Below are 20,695 nucleotides of genomic sequence, written 5' to 3'. Positions count from 1 at the left end.
GCGGACCTCCGCTATCCCAGCATGCCTCGCGCTGCCCCGTAGCTCTTCCTGGCTAGTCTCTATGGTCGCGCCGGCGTTGGCAGTATCGGCGCCTGACGAGTACGGAGGCTTCTAAGTTTGCGGCCGGTCTGAGCGGTGTGGGCTTTGGCGGAACGCCATGTCCGAGAAGAAACAGCCCGTCGACCTGGGTCTCCTGGAAGAGGACGACGAGTTCGAGGAGTTTCCCGCGGAAGGTAACCGCCGGGCCGCGCGCTGGGCCCCGGGCCTCAGGTGGGGCGGCGCCGGGCCTGCTCGCTGAGTCGGCGGGGTTGAGCTGCGCCCGGCGGCGCGGATCCCGGCGCGGCCTCCGCTTGTCCGGAGGCCCGAAGTCCCGGTAGCCGTAGCCTGACGGCGCGGGCCAATGTTTGGTGCCTCAGCGCTGGGAGAAGCGGGTGAAGCTGAGCCCCGCGCTGCAGCGAGGTTGTGGCCTTTTATCCCCGGCCCGGGGCTCATCGCATCTACAGTCCCTTGTTTTGCTTCGGTTTCACAGCCTTCCCTCGGTGTTAAAAGTTCTCCAGAATCTCACGGTTGCCCCTGGCAGCCGATGCTTCCCACTCCTAGGATGGCCTGAATGATCCCTGTGAAGTAGGGTCGCAGAGTCATGTGTAATGCACTCATTACAGATTTTTGCCTTAACTTCTGTTTCTCTCTATTGACGGTCACTTGAATTAACATAAATCAGGCTTTATAAAACTCTCAAACGTCTGCATTCTAAACTAACTTAAGTACTAGGGATGCTTTGGTTTTCTCCTTGTAGGTAATAGTATATAATTGCTAATGTTGAAGAGGAAGCTATGGTCTTGGACATGTAAGTGATTCGCTTGTGTTAGCACAACCAGTTTCTGTAACCATAGTAAGTAAATGTTGCTGTGTCTACCACTATCCACTATCAGTAAGGAAACTGAAGTTTGGAACAATCGAGAAACGGGCCCAGTGTCAACACTATAGAAACGATGAGACTGAAATAGGAATGCCTTGACTCATACCAAAGCCCTTTATCTGTTTACTCTGTTTGCTCCATCTTTTTTTTTGCCAGGTTAGGTTTTCAGAATTGGTTACTTTTTTGCCTAATTGTTTTGAGTAGGATTCCTAAATATTTACCTTGTTTTTAAAAAGTGAGTTACTGTGGTGTTTCTGAAGGTAGTAGGAAGAGAACAGTGGTTAGTGGTGTGCACATATGTGGCATCAAGCAATTATCACTTGACAAAAACTGTACTAAGTTGCCTCATGATCTCATTGTACATGAAACCACATCACTGGAACATTTAGTCTGTTTATGTATGATGCAGTGTTTTCGTTTTAGTGAAAGAGGACATTAGTATGCATATTACACAACCACATAAACCAATTTAGAGGACATTTCCTCCCAGTTAGGAGTGTATAATGTGTTATGGAATAGTTTACCTTTTGCTTTGGTAATGAATTTATCTGTTCAAGTCTGGTGTTCTGTTTTCGGGTTCATTAATAATCCTCTAACAGAGCTTTGTGGTAGAATTGAGTAAATGAGGACAGGGTCAGATTCTTACTCCACCTTCTTATGGTCTTTCTTCCTTGTTACATACAAGCTACACTGGTAAGACACTTGATTTACATTATATAGTCGTAACTTCCCATCCTGAAGTAATAGAGACTGGCATGTTAAAAAGTAAAACAAACTCTTGCCATTAAGTGGCCAACTCAGATCTGAAAGGTCCTTCAGACCAATGTACCCATCCAAACTATCCCTTCCCTTTACTACAAGTATCCATTTTAAAATAGCTAGACATTGAGAATTGACAAAAGGATTTAGAGCTGTCTGCTTGATGATGTACTAGATTCGGCACCTTTCATCAGCTTTTGTGTAGTGTAGTGTGTATCCTTCAGCGTCTGTATTTTGAACAGTAGTCTGTTTAGAGTGTTGACAGTTGTATTGTGTTTAAACATTTTGTTAAAGTTAAGGAAAAGCGAATACTCAGAAGACAAAAGGATGCACAAGAGACTTAATAATGTAAGTGCCCTGTCATTTATTGATCTTTCAAATTTGTTGTCTCTGTATAGAGTCTACTTCCTTGAGGAATCTTTATGTTTCACATGAGAAGGAACATTTGAAATGCAGTTGTTCTGCACGTGCATATTTCTTCTCCAGTTACCAGTTACATAGTCTTCCCTTAGTTTGAATGAGGGAGATTTTGCTCCACAGAAAGTTTAGCCCACTGGGTGAAGCTACTAAATGTTTACAAATTAAGACTTTTGATTCCACATTAAAAGGAAAATGAATCCTCAAAAAAATATCACTGAAGAACTTTTTGTTTGTTTGTTTGTTTGAGACTAAATATGCTCTCTCACATTTTTGCTGTTGTCATAGTACAGATTCTCTGTTGCTGTTGAATGTGGTACATGGACCACCAGTTTGACATTTGCATTGTTTGGTAGAATGCTAGAAACACCTCTTGGAATGATTCAATATTTGAGTTTTCTGATCAGTTATTAGTACTCTGATTTACATTCAAGAACTTTCCCTTTGAAAAACCTGTTGTTTCTTGTGATTACCCTTTATGAAAAATACATCATTGACAAACTCACTTATAGAATAAGTGAATCTGGAGTTATCTCTGCCATCTATAGGATGTCGTACTTTAAGAGCTTTGTTAGTCTGAGAATGCTCCGTAGTGGGGCTGACCACTTTGTGTTGTTTGTAGTGTACACTGTAGAGCTTGTCATTGAATTGTTTTTATTGTTTGTTTGCTGGGAGTATTGTTGCTACAGCTCCTTCTAGATAAGAACCTGCTGGATGGGATTTCAATATAGTGATCTTAAAGATAAATTGTATTTTAAAAAGTAAACTTAAGTTAATGTTTGCATGGAGACCTTATTTGATCTGAATAGCTCTTCTTCAGTATGAAGTATAACATCTGGAATGAGTCTCTGAAGGTACAAAGGAACAAATGTTCCATTTATGCCCCCAGTTCCCTTGTTTAGTCTGAATCTGTTACATTGGCAATTCTTATAATTATTCTAATTGATGGGTATGTACTGTAATGGTCATTAAGTAGAAACTGTTACAAAATCATGTTTAGAATTTTGTGGAAGGCATTCTATACAATTTCTGATTCTTTATGCTTAGTGAGAATAGGATTTGTAAGGAAGCCATTCACACTCAAAGTTCTGGTATGACTGGTTTTAATATAGTTCTGGAGGCCTTCGGAAAGTTAGAGTTTTAGACCGAGTTAACAACTTTGTCTAGAGAACATTTTAAATTTTCCATCATGTAGTTAAGTTGGTGGTTACAGAGTAGGTTATAAAATTGAAGTTCTATGATTGAAATTTCTAACTACTTTTTCCTTGTCAGACAGATATTGAAAGGATTTTAAAGTATTTAATTTTCTTTTCACTGACATTTAGAAGTGGATGATATAAATGTGGAAATAGTAGTCGTTTAGATTCTTTTGTTTTTTTTCTTTTTTCCAGAGCTAAGGGGTTTTGGTTTATATTTTCTTGCTTTTTTTAGAATATTTAAGTGAAATTGAGCAGCAGGATTTGCAAGAGTTCTGCTGTGTTTGCTCTCGTATCTCATGTCTACACTGAAAAATCAGGGGTACACTACCAACCACTGCTTCACCCCGTCCCATTAAGTTCCAGCGTAAGACCTTGGTATGGTTGAGAATCTATTGAGTCAAGACAGTGGGCTGGTGATCCCTGAAGCTTCTGCTGAGTAACTAAGGCCCTCTCACTGGTGCCTGTCAAAGTAGGGCATCTTTAGAGGTCTAAACAGCTGGTGAGTTGGGGAGGTAAAAATGGCCAGCAGTTTGTGAGTGGGAGCCAAGGAATTTAAATGTATAGTTAGGGTGTATTGCTGTGAAGAGACGGCATGACCATGGCAAGTCTTATAAAAGAAAAATATTTAATTGGGGCTGCCTTACAGTTCAGATAATGGTTTAGTCCATTGTCAGTAGGGCGGGAAGTATAATGGCATGCAGGCAGACATAGTCCTGGAGAGGTAGCTGAGAGTGCTATATCTGGAGCCACTGTGGGCAGGAGGAGGAGACAGTGAGCCACTAGGCCAGGGTTGAGCTTCTGAAGCCTACCCACAGTGACACATTTCCTCCAACAAAGCCATACTTCCTAGTGTCACTCCCCATAGGCCTATGGGGGCATTTCATTCAAACCACCACGTGTGTGCTATACTTAGATGTACATAAGAAAGCATTTCCGTGAGAAGAGTACTAATAAAATATTAACATGAACGCTGGATACTAACTGTACTAAATAATTGTCAGAAGGATTAGATAAGCACAGAAGGCAGACAGGACCATTGTTAACAACGTTCCATACTGTGCCGGTTGGTTTTCCTAGTACCAAAGGGACTTTGCTGTTAATGATATTAAGTGTAATGTAGTAGCCATATAAACAAGACCAGCCAACATTTTACATGGTACTGCTGTGAAACAGAAAATTTGTGTCATTCAGACTTTGAAAGAAGATACCAAGTCTACATGGTAAATAAGTTAACTACCGAATGTCCATTTTTAGAAATTATATTCAGACCTGGGATGATGACCCAGTGGTTAAGAACATTGACTGCTTTTCCAGAGGGCAGAGGTTCAATTCCCAGTTCCCACATGGCAGCTCACAATTGTCTGTAACTCCAATTCTAGGGGATCTAACACCATCGCACAGACATACATGCAGGCAAAACACAATGCACATGAAATGAAGATAGGTAGATAGATTAATTCCAGTCCTCAAACCTAATGCATTGTTTGCTTATATCTCATATATTTACCTTACTGTGTTCAAGCAGACTCTTAATTAAATGAATTATAATTTTATTACTTTTATTATTACCCTCTGATATGAATACGGAAAACTCCTTCAAGCTTTTTTTGGTGTGGCTTTTGACATGTCCTCATCATTCTCTCTGCATTTGCTGGCATTAAGTAAAATGCTTGAACCTAATCTTATATTTTCCTACTTTGGTTGGAGTGGAGAACAGGACCTTGAGTCTAGTTATGCTCATTGCTTCTAGGGTGTTACTGCTTCCAGTGGAAAGAACTAAAGAACATGCAGTTACATGTATGTGTAAAACCAGAAGTTCATATAGATCCTTCTACTTGGAGTTCAGAACCACGGATTCCTCATAGCTTTTTGCTTGTTTTCAACATTTATAACTCCCTTCTTTAGTAACTACTAGGCACCTGGCCACTATATCTTAAATGTATTGTCTATCTTAAATGTGTTCTCTATTTGTTTATTCTCTTTTTCTGCTGGCCTGTAAAACTCTGTAAACCTTATTTGGACTTAAGCATTCTATATGCTGGACCTCACTTGCTCTCCTTCTCACTCTAGTATGGATGCCTTATTCACTCTCTCCAGGCTGTGTCATACAAACTATACATGTCTTTTTAGAGAAATGTCCTTCATAAGCTTGGACACCAGGTGCATTCTTAACTTAAAACATATATTTGCAAATTTCCTTTGAGAAGAGTTATGCTGATGTATATTTCCGTTTACATTCATGTTTTCTCTCCTAAGCTTAGTCTTTGCCAACCTGTTTTGTGTCAGTCTCATTCTTTTTTGCTTGTGTGTGTGGTGTGTACTTGTTTATTTGTGCATATGTATATTGAAGCCCGAAGCTGATGCCAGGGCCAATCTTCTCCATCTTATTTTTGAAGCAAGTTCACTCAGTGAACCTGGAATTCACGAATTTGGCAAGAGTAGGTGGTCAGCAAACCCTCAGGATCTTCTCTTCTTCCCCAGTACTTCCGGTGTATACCACCACACTCTGCTTTCAACATTGGTGCTGACGAGCCAAATTCAGGTCTGCATGGTTGTGCTGCAAGCCACGGAGCTATCTCCTAGCACCTTCTTTTCTGTTGACTTGAGTAAGATTAACCATTATGCTTTTCCTTGAATTGCTAACCTTTATCTTTAGTTTTATTGCCTATGATTTAGGGATAATTTTTTTTTTTTTTTTGAGTTGTGAAAGGTTTTTCTAATTATATTAGCCTGCTTGGGATACCAGAAGAAAATACTATAGACTTGTATAATGGCTTAAACGACAAAATTTTATTTTCTGCTCAGTCTGGTAAGACAAGTGTTGACAGATTCACTCCTGGTAAAGAGGAAAGCTACCTTCTCTCTTTTGTACTCTGATATCATGAGGTCGCCACATTCATGACGTTATTCAGTCTGACTTATATCCCACCCCACATTAGTGTGTAATTCATATAAAATTTAAAGACACAAGATGCATACCTATGTATAAGTAGCATACTTTGTATATACCTAGCATACACTGTTTAGAGATACATGAATAGCAGAATGAGTAATCCCTATGGACATAGGAAGTAAGAGTTGTAAACCAGAATGTTAAATAGTACAGACTTTGAAAACTAATTGAATCACTTTAGTGCTCATGTAGCACAACGAGCAATTATGATTTTCTTAGTGTTTAACATTACTACCTGCTTGTTAAGCTTTGCTCACTGAAAGCTGACTTATGAAAACATTAAAAGAGAAATAAAAATTGCAAAAATTATATGATCTTCTTTTGAAGTGTTTAAATTTCACCAAATATCTTTATCCAATTTAGTAGCTGTGGTGTTGTCTTATTTTGGAAAAGGTGTTTTTACTTAAATTTCTTACTGCCCAAGTGCTTCTGTAGTTAACATGTAACAAGTGATTTATTCAATTGGTATATAGTAATTACCTCCTGTAGATCTGGTACTGAGGAATACAAAGAGAAAATAACTTTCCATTGCCAGTCCTAAGTGCTTCACATAGTCTCTCTTACTGTTGGTAAGAACTCTGTGAGGTATGAACTTTTTACCTGGGACTTAGCAAATAAAGTAAGTAACCTGTGTCGTACTAGGTAGACACTGTTCTAAAACAAATTTCAACTCTATGTAGGATCTGCGTTTGAATGTAGTTAGGAACATAAATGCTAAGGAATAAGGACCAGAGGCTTTGTTACCAAGTTAAGTGTTTTCGTTTGGGGAAATGCCTATCTGGAGAGAATCTCTAAAGACACCCCCCCCCCCCATTCATACACATACCCCTGGCTAAACATGACTTAGTCTACATTATCTCTTGGGTTTCTTGAGATTTGTTTCCTTCTGTAGGGGTGTGTGTGTGTGTGTGTGTGTGTGTGTATTGGGATATTAGTAAAGTCTGACAACAGTTTAAATAAAGGATATTACTTCTGTTTATTAAAGATACGAGTTAGCGTTGTTGAACAAATATTTTAAGAGATGGAAGTGGGGTGAACAGTTGGCTTATTGGCTAAGAGCACCTCTTGTAGAGGGCCGGGGTTCAATTCCCAGCACCTACAGTGCAGCTCACAAACATCTGTAACTCTAGTCCCAAGGCATCTGACCCCTCGTATGACTTCCTTGGGTACCAGGCATGCACACTGTGCACACACATGCAGGCAGAGCATTCATACACATAATTAATTAGTCTTCTAAAACGAGATTGAAATGTAGACAAGAGGCTGCCGAAAGAAGGGTAAGTAAGTGCTTGGTGGTGAAAATATGTCTATGTATTTGTAGATGTCTATTTTTTGTAGATGAGCTAGTACTGGTGGGGTGGGTAAAGATTTGCTTTGCAAGCATGAGTTGGAGTCAGAATGAAGGTGGAATGAGAGTCCACCAAGTTGTCTTCAGTTATCTTCTGGCCCCTGCAACATTGCATGTGCCACCCCGCCAGCATTTTTTAAATTAAAAAATAAGTTTTTTTTTTTTTTTTTTTTTTTTTAAAGAACTAAGAAATAGTATTTGTAAACCAGGAGTTATAAACCTGATCTTGGAAATCTTTGAAGTCATACTATTTTGGACTTTATTCTTAAGTAGATTTGAAGTGATTGTGAGGTAGTTTTATTGCTTTTTAAATTTTGTTTATTTGCTTACTTTGCTTTTGACAGTGAGGCATGTGAGTCTTGTATGGGCAGTAATATCACTTTGGGAGATGTTAAACCAGCAGAATCAACTTGGAAAGGTAGAGAGCAAAATCAAGTAGACTAAGGAGTAAATTGTTGAAATGACTCGGATACGGAGGCTCTGCAGTGGGTTATTAGGAATGAAGTGAGTGTAATAACGCATGGATAACAGGAAGCCAACTATTAACTTTGGTCTGCCAGCTGTATATGTGGTACTAGAAATAAGAGATCAAGGGATTTGGTTTTGTACTTTTGTGTCCAGGAAAGAGATGATGGAGCTCAGTTTGGATAGCACTGAGTAATGAGAAGCAGGGTCAAAATTTGAGGTAAAAGTTTAAGTCATAAGTTTAAATCATTGAAAATAATGATTTCTCCTGTCTGCAAGCATTGCAGAGAATCATTAATACAGTGTCGGGGGTGGCTTTCTCACATAGAGTAGGTCTCAGGTTGGGCCAGTCATTGGTTGGCTATACCCTCATCTCTGTTCTATCTTTATCCCTGCATATCTTATAGGTGGGGTATATTTTGGGTCAAAGGCTTTGTAGGTGGATTAGTGTTTCTCTCCCTCCACTGGAAATCCTATCTAGCTAGGAGGTGGCCACTTACAGGAGCCTAGCACAACTGCCCTAAGAGTCTCCACCCAGCAGCAGATTAAAACAGATGCAGAGACCTACAGCCAGATATTAGGCAGAGCTCAGGGAGTCTTGTGGAAGAGTGAGGGCAAGGATAGAAGGACTAGGAGGGGACAAGAACCCCACAAGAAGACCAACTGAGTCTAATCTAGGCCCATGGGTTCTGACAGCATGAAGCATCAACCAAAGAGCACACATGGTCTGGACCTAGGCCCCTAACATATCTGTAACCGATGGGCAGCTTGATCTTCTGTGTCTCCCCACCACCACCCAGCAGTGGTGCTGTGCTAGGAGTTAGTATCTTGTCAGATAGACGTCAGATCTGTAGAATGTAAGAGATGTGTTTGCATTGGGATAACCTACAGAAACCAAAGTTCTGAAAATAATCTATTCTGTTCTTGTAATAAAGGAGGAATACCTGTAAGTTGATGAGAGTAGGTACGACTCCCTCTCACGTTTGTGTCCTAGTCTTATCTGTAGTTGTTAGGTTTTCTTTTCAGGTCACTTGATAATACGTGTGCGATTTGATGATTTTCATCATGTAATGCTCTGCATATGCTTGTGTATTTTCTGTTTGATAAAATTCAGTTTCATTTATTTAAAAAATATTTTTAGTGTTTTCTTTGAGAATTTCATTGCATTCCTCTCCACCAATTTTGTGTGCTCACCTGCTACTCCCCACCCCCTCCCGCCAGTAACCTGAAGAGTTTAATTTTTGCTACCCAAATACATACTCAGGGCGTGGAGCCTTCCATCGAGTATAGTGCACCAACCAGGGGCCACACCCTTAAAGAAAACTGACTCCTTCCAGAAGCCATCAGCTGTCCGTAGTTCTGCAGATAGGGTGAGAGATCAAGAACCCCCTTCGTGCTGGAATACTGACTGCTTTGATCTTGTACAGGTCTTGTGCATGCATCCTCAGGTGCTGTGAGTTCGTGAGAGCAGCAGTCCTGTGATAGCCCAAAGATACTGCTTCCCTTCAGTCCTCCAAACCTCTGGCTTTCAGTCTTTCTGCCCCACTCTGTCTATTATGGTCCCTGAGCTTTGGAGAAGGAGGTTTTATTTGTAACTAAGTGCTCCACAGATAACTTGCTCTCTGCACGTTGACCAGTTTAAGTTAAACCACCACCGACTACGTAAAGAAACTTTACTGATAAGGTCTAAGGGTTACACAACTGTGGGGATAGAGAGACGTGAGCTTAGAGAGCAGTTTGACACTGGTCCATTTAGCAGAATATTAATAGTAGGTTCGCCCTTGACACTGAGGGAAAACATTTATAGACCATTAACATGCTAAGTAAAGTTTTTGCTTTTCTCCAAGGGGGCACACCCAAACCTTTAAGGAATTTGGAGCATATGTTAGAAGATGAGAATATTAACAACATTTTATGAGAAAAAGCCTTTTTGACACCTAAATGTCCATGTAATAGATGAGACATGTGGTATACCATCTCAGTTCTTTAAATTTAAAGGTAGCTACAAATATAATTTCTGGTTGGTAAAGAGAAGACAGTCTTTAATGTAAAATTACTAGAAATTTAGTTTCAATTCTTCTAAAAACATGGTGCTCTCTTTTTAAAACAGCGCACATCTGGAGGCAAACAAATTGAAATAAATCATTTAATTGATCATTGTATCTGGCAATACATTTAATGTTGAAGTTAAAATGTACATTTATATAGTAAAGGAAACATTAGATGTTAATAAGACATCACTGAAGGCTTTACAAATAAAATTTCTTTTCAATGTTGTGTTCTAATTGAAAATTAAAATACAATTCAAATATCTGTTGCAAAAGATACTGTGTTATGCATTCGGAAGTGGCATGAATTTGTAACTTAGCTATATCTTTTGTATTCAGTATAGAGTATTTATATGTATTAGAAATACTGTTTGGAGCCATTAAACTCTATTAAGCCTTTAACAGAATAAGGTGAGTACATAATTCTATTTACTAAGCAAAACGTTAGTTCCCTGTAAAATAGATGTCATAGTCTGATTTGCCAGTATGACTAATTTTCCTAATGCAGTTATGAAATAATTAAAAAATGCTTAATAGTTATAACTAAAAACAAAAGTGTTTCTTGGGTTTGTGAAGCCTGATGATGATGTCCAGAGTCTGCATGCACACTATGGCCAGTACCTTCACATGCGCACACACACAATAAATAAATAAATGAATGAATGAATGAATGACACACAATAAATGAATGAACGAATGAACGAACGAACTAACGAACGTAGATAAGACATTTATTTCTCGGGACACAAAATAAATAAATAAGTAAATAAATAAATGTAGATAAGACATTTCTCAGGTTCTTTATTTGTAGTAATTGGAAGGAATAATATCTAAATCAACTTTAGTGCAACTTACTCCTAGGACAAGGTATTAAATTTTAAAAGAATATTCACAGTTGTAAGATTGATTAATGAAGAATTTGATCCAGCATTTCTGTCTTTGTAGTCAACAATACACTTAGAAATGCCATATAAGAATACCAGGGACTGAGCTGCCACGGAAGCTCAGTGAGTAAAGGTACTTGCTACCAAGCCTGACAACCTGCACTTAGTTTTAGGACCCACATGGTAGGGGAGAACCAACCCCCATGAGGAGCCTTCTGACCCGCATGTACACCATGCATGTTTACCACTTACATAGACACACTCACATACAATACAGTGTCAAAATTACCAAGAAGATAGAGCTATTTCCGTTCATCCTCAAAGCCTTGCCTGTGGTGTTTGTTTTCCTTGCTTTGTGAGACATTTTATTTTTCAAAGAACTTTATTTCTGCCCCTCTTTCCTTTTATAGCATGAGGTGGCTGTTTAAAGGAGGGAGAGATGCTTCATTCTTACTTCAGGTGCTCATCTGTATTTAGTGTGAAACATTAGAAATCACACCATCTCAAGGAAACTAAGACTTAGATGAAGAATTTTGACTTTCAGATTAAGACTTCACACTTCATAAAACAAATCACCAACTCAGTTACATTTCTTGTTGGCGATTCTCTGAAGCATTTGGTTACAAATTAACAAGTTTTTCGCACAAAGTTAAAAGAAAAGCCATCATGGAGACATTTGAATGACATCTAGTAATAACAATATTGAAACCAACATTTGAATCAAATAATAATTTGGATTAAAAGTTTCTGGAACCCTATAATTTTAGTGTTTCTAAAAAGGCAATTGCTTTAGAAGACAATTAAGGTTCTGCAGTGCTTTTGAAAGACTTTATAAGCTTTATCAAAAAGTACTATATTTTTATTATTTTATATTTTTAACTTACATCTTTCCACACATGATGATTTTCTTTTTAGGGACCAGTGTAAATGGAAACTGCTTACTTAATAGGAAATTATTTAGTTGGCAGTGTTTCCGGCTGACTATGTAGGCTTGATGTTTAAGTGCCTTATATATTCTTCCCTTGTAGTTTTACTGACATGTCACCCCCCTTTTTTCAAAAACATAGTGTAAAGTCTTTACTCAGATTATTGTTTGGCCAATTTTGTTTTTAAACTTTAAACTCCCTTAGGTATGATTATAAAAATTCCTAAAAGTATCTCAACAGCTATTTGACATTTCCTGTTTCTGTGTTCTAGCCAAACAGCATATTTACAACCAGAGTTTTAAGACTGGAGGGGTGGGGGATTAATTTTAAAAAGTTAATATCTTTGTGAGGCAGTCTTTTCTTCATCTGGTTTTGATTGTGGTAATGGTGATTATTCTCAAACCAAAAAGGGTAATGTAGAGTGATCTTTTAAGACCCTTTCTAGTTCCAAGTATCAGTAATTTTTAAATAGTCATGTTTTGACCATTTTATAAAGACTTCAAGTACAAAGCCTAAATTTGTTATAAGGTAGTTTAATAAAGTAGTTTCCTTTGAATTTTAATAAGGAAGTGTTTAGTATTACCATTTCTTGGGGGGGGGGGCTAGTTATATTACTAAATGGCCATAGAACATAGTACAGTAAGACTACAGGTAGTATGGAGGAGTGAGAGGAATATTATCAGCCAATGCTCATTCTCTGTAAAGGATAATAAATTCAGTTCTGTTATCTAAATTTTTGTAAACAAATCGGGATTATTTGAAGGCTTTGTTCAATTTTTTAAAATAATTTATTTTAATTTTATTTTATGTGCATTAGTGCAAAGTTGTCAGATCCAACACTTGAATTGGAGTTACAGACGGTTGTGAGCTGCCATGTGGGTGCTGGGAATTGAACCTTGGTCCTTTGGAAGAACAAACAGTGCTCTTAACCACTGAGCCATCTCTCCAGTCCCGGCTTTGTTCAATTTTAACTAAAAAATTAAAACCATCATATTGATCATTGGTATTTTACGGATATAAAGAAACATCTACTGTCTGAAACCAAGCTTTTTAAAACAGTTTTTAAATTAAATTTTTATTTTTTATCTTAATTACAATTTATTTACTTTTGTATCCCAGCTGTAGCTCCCTCCCGCATTCCCTTCCAATCCTACCCTCCCTCCCTCATCGCCTCCCTGCCTCTCTCTAAGTCTACTCACAGGGAAGGTCCTCCTCCCCTTCCATCTGACCCTAGCTTATCAGGTCTCATCAGGACTGGCTGCAGTGTCCTTCACTGTGGCCTAGCAAGGCTGCTTCTCCCTGGGGGGTGAGGGGGGAGATCAAAGAGCCCACCACTGAGTTCATGTCAGAGACAGTCCCTATTCCTTTTACTAGGGAACCCACTTGGATACTGAGCTGCTATGGGCTACGTCTAAGCAGGGGTTCTAGGTTATATCCATGTTATGGTCCTTGGTTGGAGAATCAGTCTCAGAAAAGACCCCTTTGCCTAGATATATTTGATCCTTTTGGAGCTCCTGTCCTCTCCAGGTCTTAGTATTTTTTTTTATGTGTATATGCCTATGTGTATGTGTGTCACATGGATGCCAAATGCATGCAGGTGCACACAGAGGGCCAGGAGAGGGTGTCAGACTCCCTGGAGATGGAATTAAAGGTGGTTGTGAGCTATGGGTGTGGGCAACCAAACTTGAGTCTTCTGAAAGAACTATAAGCACTTAAATGCTGAGCCACGTACGTCTCCAGCTTTGAAGCTCCTGTTGTTTTTAAAGTTTGATCCTAGCATCTATTGACTCTTTTGTGTAATAGTTCCCTCACAGATTTCATATACTAGTTCTCTCAGTGTTATTAACAGTAAAAGGCACAGTGAGAGTCCATGAGGAAAATAATCTGAGCCAAATTGACATAGATGCATTAGGTGTAAGGAAGAGATGAGTAACTTAAGATATTTAGCAATTAAAATTGAAAAACTTGTGAATGTGGTAGTTGAAAGAGGAAGAGTAACTAAAATGTCTTCCAAGTTTTTGTTCTTTTCTGGCTTGTCAAACAAGATAAATGGAAGTAATTTTCTTTTCTTGTTCTTAATTCAGAAAAATTTAAGTATGTAACTGGAATAAAATACCCTTACGAGCCACTGTTGAATAGTTTTGAGTCAACTATATATGTACATAAAACAGCGTAAATCACGCTTTTAAAGTTTATTTTTCTTCTGAAGTTTGTGTTAGTTTCGATACACTTACACAGATTTAGGGAGATGTCAGCCTATCGATGCCGGGAAAGCATGGCCCCTGGTGTGTGAGGTAGGCACTTGTCCATGATTTTACTGAACCACCTTCCAAAGCCGACGCCTAGTGAAGTTCTTCCACCAGCCAGGCCTTCCTCCTCGAAGTTCTACAGCCTTCAGAATAGTGCCACAGTTTGTTAACTTAGATAGTAAGCAACCTGTCCTGATATCCACCCATTTTTCATTCCATAATTTTAATACTGGTTAGTGATTTTTTACTAAGTTGGGATGAAGTTTTGCAAAATGATCATTCTGGGTTGTGGGTTTTGTTTTGTTTTTTTGTATTTACACAAACTGAACTGTAAAGGACTATATTATCTTTTTCTGTCAAGTATTTGTTATAGACTGTCATGGTTTTGTTGTTGTTTTTCCTAATTCAGTATGTTACGCCCTTAAGGAAGTTTCTGTGAGCTTTGACATGCTTTCTGGCATTAAAAAGAAATCTCTTAACTTGCCTAGTGGTATGTCAGTCAGGATTATAGCAGTTGTGTAAACCTAAGCGTGAGTTTGGGGACATATACATCTGTTTCTGGGATAGTTTGGTGTCATTAAAAAGAAAAGGATTTAGTCTCCTTGGAGACTAAATTTTCATCTGAAGTAAAAGGAACAAGTGGAAAAGGTAGTATGAATGTTTTAGGCTTTTATTTTTAATATTTTTTTGAGATTATAATATTATTTTCCTTTTCTCTTTCCCCACTCTAATCTTCCCCTCCCTAGCTTTCCTTCAAATTAATGGCCTTTTTCTCTGGTGGTGGTGGTGTGTGTATGTGTGTGTTCCTAATACATGAATACAATGCACACAATCTGTATAGTGTCACACACACATGTTTTCAGAGCCATTTTATTGGGTAACTGGTAGGAATCAGCTGCTGTATGCTTCCCCTGGGAACACTATCTCTCCAGCTCTCACCATTCCTTACTTGCCATGTCGTTCTTTATTTAGTGTTGAAGCCTCATGAGTTTTCCCTTTTCCATGTTAGCACATCTTTTGGTGTTCTTATTCAGGTCTTACTTAGTTAGCCATGTTGATAAGACTTTATGGGTGTAGCTTCTTACATTTCTAAGAGACACAATCTCACAACAGACTTCCTGTTCCTCTGGCTTTTACAATATTTGTGCTCCCTCTTCTGAAATGATCTCTGAACCTTAGGTGTAGGAATTGTGTTGTAGAGATTTATCTACAAGATGCCTAAAGATATTTACACAGATGTTTTCTTAGTTCTAAGTAAAGCTGAAATCTATTTAAGCCTGTCCTTGAAAGCCAGAAGGAAAGAGGAAAAAGAAAAAAATTAAAGTAAAACAGCAGCATCCACCCCCGTACATATATACATATTTTTCCTTCTGTCAAAAGTCAAGTTCCGAGTGCACGTCTGTAATTTCAGCACTTGGGATATGGGGGTAGGAGGATCAAGAATATAAAGTCACAGTCTCCAACACAATGAGATTCATACCAGTCTTGATTTATATGAGATCCTGCCTCAAAAAACAAGTGCAACTTCCAAATTTTATATTGCCTTTTATTTGCTAAATATTAGTGGTGGCTTATAATTTGAATTAGTTTGTTTTTAGTTCTTGGAGGATTTCATACAATGTGTTCTGATCATATTCATCCCTTTCCCTGAATTCTTCTCAAATCTACCTCCTTTCCCTACCCACCCAGCTTTGTGTCTTTTTTTTTTTTTTTCTTACCCATCAAGTCCAATATGTGCTTCCCATGTCTTCTAAATATTTGGTCTTCCCCTAGAGCATAGTCAGCTTACTACAGGCCCTTAAAGAAAAACTGACTCTTGCGCTCTCAAAGCAGCTATCAGTTGCCAGTAGCTCCTCGGCTAGACATAGGAGCTTGTGCCCACATATCCGCTTTCTGTGCTGGGATTTGACCTGGCTTGAGTTTTCATGAGCATGGTGTGTGCTGTCAAAATCACTTTGAGTTCATTCTTGTACAACTGCCCTGTTATATATGGAGGAAATGAGAACAAGATAACAAAAGCTTGGAGATTTATAGAGTAAGATTACAGTTTTTCTTAGGTATATTGTTATCTGTTTTGTTTTTGAATTGTTGGGATACTTAATGGCAAATTCTCTGAAGTTTTTGTTTGTGGAAAAAAACATGAAAAATCCTTAGACATATGTTTCCATTTTTAGACTGGGCTGGCTTAGATGAAGATGAAGATGCACACGTCTGGGAAGATAATTGGGATGATGACAATGTAGAAGATGACTTCTCCAATCAGTTACGGTAGGCTTCCAGCCAGATTTTATTATAGCTCAGTATTAAGTTTAAACATGGAACATCTAGCGTCCGTAGGTAGTTATCCTCTTAAAACTTTAGAGATGATGCTTTCATTATGTAAAAGAAGACACATTCCCTTCACCCTTTGGATTTCTAAGCAAGAATAGTTGTTCCTTTTAATAAGGTAGTTAAATAGAAGCTTGTTTATTATTTTTCATTAACTTGATCCTGTCAACATTTATTTTCAACCAGTATTGTCTAACTGGGCAGAAAGTAGAATCAGAACTAATTGGGGAACTCAATTACTGATCCTTAAAATTGGAGATTGGAGTTATAGTAGTCCATTTATTGTAGTCACATACAAATTCACCCGAATTGCTAGACATTTCATGTAGATACTATTATAAAAGATATGCTCTGTGGATCTAACTTCTTCCACTTAGCATAATCTCTCCCAGATTCAGAAATATGGTAACATATATCAGTGCATTATAACTCAGTAATTCCTTAATGTACAAAATGCCAAATTTTATGTGTTTTCCAGTTTGGGGACATTTAAACTTTTTATATGCTGTGTATAATGTGCTGTTATTAACACATATGTTCCTTAGATTTTTTTCACCAAACCTGCATTATTTAGGGTTCTTAAACACCTTTACCTCCCTTCAACACTCCTCTCCCCATCCCACCCTCTACTTTAGAAGGTTAGTAGAAAAAAGGGCTATAGACCTCTTTTATCTACTTCCTGCTGGTTAGGGTTGATGGATCTTTAGGGGATTACCAAACTCAGTTGTCAGGAATGAGCAGTCCAGTGCAAAGGCCAACACCAAGCAGCAACAGGAATCAGCACAAGTCAGCGGCAGCTGAAAAGCTCATTTGGATTGCCTAGAGAAGTTCTCTGGAAGGTTTCTTTCTGAGAAGTCAGGTGTCAGAGCACGAAGTTGTCAATCCAAAAAATCGATCTCACTGTTCGCGGTGGCCTCTAAATAGCTCCTCTTCTCAAAGTCTGCCCACGGATGTTCTCAGCTGGCCAAAGGTCGGCCCTCACACGAGCGAGCTCACAGGGAAACTTCACGTGCCCAGCTTGCAGCAGAACATCACATGACCAAACTGAGTCTTCATAGAAACCACAAACTTCCATTTTACAATATGTGCATGTATTTGAGCACCTATCTTTAGGTTTTGGGGAGTATGAAATGACATTTCTGGGTTGTATGGTAATTCTCTGTTTTAACTTTTTGAAGAACTGTCAGACTTGTCTATAATCACTGAAAAGTTTTCCCAGTAGCAATGATAAAACATTCGTTTATTTTTTTTTAATGTAACCATCTTGTAAGTGATGACTATGAAGCAGTTTCTCCTTGTAATTTCAGTTTTAATTTCCCTATTAACTAATGTTTTTGTGTGCTTCTTGACATTTGAGTGGAGGGAGAGTCTGTTCAAGCTTCTTCCCATTTCTAAAATTGGACTTTTGTTGAATTGTCCAAGAATTTGCATATTCTTGGTATTAAAACCTTGTCAGATACTCCGTTAGGTTGTCTCCTTTACTTTGTTATTTCATTTACAAAATTTTAAATTTTGGTTAAATTTATTTTTTGTTTTGTTACTTTATACTTTTGGTATCAGATTTAGGAACTCATTACCAAATTCAAAATAATGAACTTATCCCTATGTCTTTCTGGATAAATTTGAATGAATTTTGGCATATGACTTACTTTTACATGTGAACATCCCAACACCATTTGTTAAAGAAGAACTACTTTCTTTCTTGTATATAGCAGCTATGCTTGGGATGATTATACAATCGGTAAAATACTGATATTTATATGAACTTTGCAAATCTCAAAATTTTGTTGGTGTCTAAAAATACATATGAATAGTAATATGTCCACTGATTTTAGCCTTTCTCTCTGCCCAAAAAGCCAAACCAACAAAAACTTAACATTTAGGGGTGAGGAAGATGGCGTACTGGTTTGCACACTTGCTGCTCTTGAGGAGGACCCAGATTCAGTTTCTGCCACCCACATGGTGGCTCGCAGCCATTTATAATTCCATTCCCGGGGTATTGAGCACCCTCTTCTGACTTCTGTGAGCAGTAGGCATGTAAGGAGTGCACAGACATGCATCCAGGCAGCTTCATGCGCATCAAATCGAGAAGTCTGAAAGAATATTTAGATTACATTTTAATATACATTAAAATAGGACTTTAGGATAATATTTTCAAGGGTTTTGGAGGATACTAGATAGTTCCTCATTACTTATTCTGTAAGTAGGTTCATATATGAGAAAATTAATGCATATAAAATGTAATCAGAGGATAAGCAGGTTTTTAATTATTATAAACTTATAATATAATTATTTATTTTAATATTTATAATTATTTATAAATTATACTATTATAATTATTATAATTTATGAATTATTATAAATTATTTCATTGTTATAAATACTGATGATTATAAATTATTGTTAATAATTTTATAAATATAAAATTATTATTTAATTATTGACTCATACCCAATTTCCTTCTTATGGTTTTATTTTAGGAACTAAAATAAAGCTGTTTTACAATGTTTTAAGCTAGTTATCCAAGCTTAACTTACTTAATCTATTATGTCTTAAAAATAACTGTTTGTTTTCTTTTTTTGATTTGTCAGGAAGAATGCTAATACTGTCCTTTGTATTGTTTCAGTGCTGAGCTAGAAAAGCATGGTTACAAGATGGAGACTTCATAGCATCCAGAAATGTTGCAAGAACCTTAAACATGGACTGTGTGCTAAGTTCTAGGACAGAGAAACCCGAATGAGATACTTTAAAGAATATGTTTATTTCATTATCTGGTTGGATTTATTTTTGTTTTTATAACAAAAAATAAGTAAATAAATGTTTTGAGCTAATCTTTTTGGTTCAGATGTCTTGATCCTTTGCCTCTATTCTGTAATTTTATATTCATGATTTTCAAGAAACATACTGTCAAAGTCCACATCGTAAATTTTTTAATATTAATCAATTAGAAGTTGGGATTCATCAGATTTCCAGGTCCCGTTTTCTAAGATGTGTCTTTTATACCACATTAAACTTCAATATCTTCTGTGTTTTGATATTGTAGGCAACATTTACTGAAATTAAAAGGGGGCCCTTCAACACCTGTGTTTTTAAAGTATTAATTTTAAATCTTTGTAACTCACATAGTTAATAATGTTCTCACTGTTTGGTAGAGTCCATTGGCTCTTTGGTCACACTTCTAAGAATCATATCTCCATTAAAATTGGGGATATTGGGCCCAGGATACTTTAGCAACATGTGTGTATTCCCAGCTACTGCAGACATTCATTCCACAGAACACAGTTTCTGGAAGTTATTACTGTTGCCATTCCTACTGCTTGAGTGGGAGATTTAATCTAGTGCATAAAGGACTCTTTGATGCTAATATATAAGGCATTTTTAGAAATATTTATGAACCAAAATGCATTACTTACTAAGATAGAATATTAGTATCCATACTAACCAAGTTGAAAGGGGAAAAAATCCTGCCCTTTGGGCAGACTGTTGATAGTTTGTGCCACTTTCAACCTACCTATCTGTGACACTGGGGAATGGTCTTGAATATTTTTAGCTATGCAATGTCACCTTTCTTCCACTCAACCTTAGCTTTCATCTATATTCTATTCCTGAGTAATTTTAAATATAAGTTTTAACTAGCATAAGTGAGTAAACAGACACTAAAATAGTTGGTGACCTGAAATACAAAGCTATACCTTAAAATAATTTTGGACATAAAGGAGTGTTTTCTTGACTACCTAATAGAACTGATAAATAATGGAATGGAATAAAGAACAAGAAAGAATTTGGACAGAATAAATACCCTGTGCATGTAGCTGATATTTTTGCAAAAGTGGCGCCGCATCATCCAGTAGGCGTGTCTTGACTGGCTGTCACTTCAGTACTGCTCAGGTAGCACACACCATTCCTCCCCAGCGGCTCCTGTGCTGGCAAGCCAGCCCGCAGGATGAACGCTTCCAGCTGAGTCCCAGCCTCCTTTCTCTATGAACAGTAGCCAAAGCATGCAGGGTTTTCTGCAATAGAGACCCACTGTCTGGGTCCGTGATGCAATCAACCACTAGCAATAGCCTTGGCAATTTATGGATACTCAGGCCTTTCTGTGACAATGACTCATAGAGATGTGCCCACTCCTAACACTCTGATTTTCTTCCAGCATCCCCTACAGCTCCAGGGAATATCCTTTCCACTTAAAGTGCCTTTGTT

At 37.8% G+C, this 20,695-nt stretch overlaps 1 protein-coding gene across 1 annotated transcript; it reads left to right on the top strand.

Annotated features, from left to right (window-relative positions):
- Positions 1-33: 33 nt before the first annotated feature.
- Sem1 (SEM1 26S proteasome subunit) lies at positions 34-19,326 on the top strand. The gene is made up of 3 exons (XM_021638285.2): positions 34-233; positions 16,342-16,435; positions 19,122-19,326. Exons 1-3 carry the CDS (start codon positions 158-160, stop codon positions 19,162-19,164), a joined length of 213 nt encoding a protein of 70 aa, XP_021493960.1. The 5' UTR covers positions 34-157; the 3' UTR covers positions 19,165-19,326.
- The last annotated feature ends 1,369 nt before the right edge of the window (positions 19,327-20,695 follow it).

Source organism: Meriones unguiculatus, chromosome 21 (assembly GCF_030254825.1).
Source record: "Meriones unguiculatus strain TT.TT164.6M chromosome 21, Bangor_MerUng_6.1, whole genome shotgun sequence".
In the NCBI taxonomy this organism is placed as follows: Eukaryota; Metazoa; Chordata; class Mammalia; order Rodentia; family Muridae; genus Meriones; species Meriones unguiculatus.
This window is presented reverse-complemented; position numbering and strand designations above follow the sequence as displayed.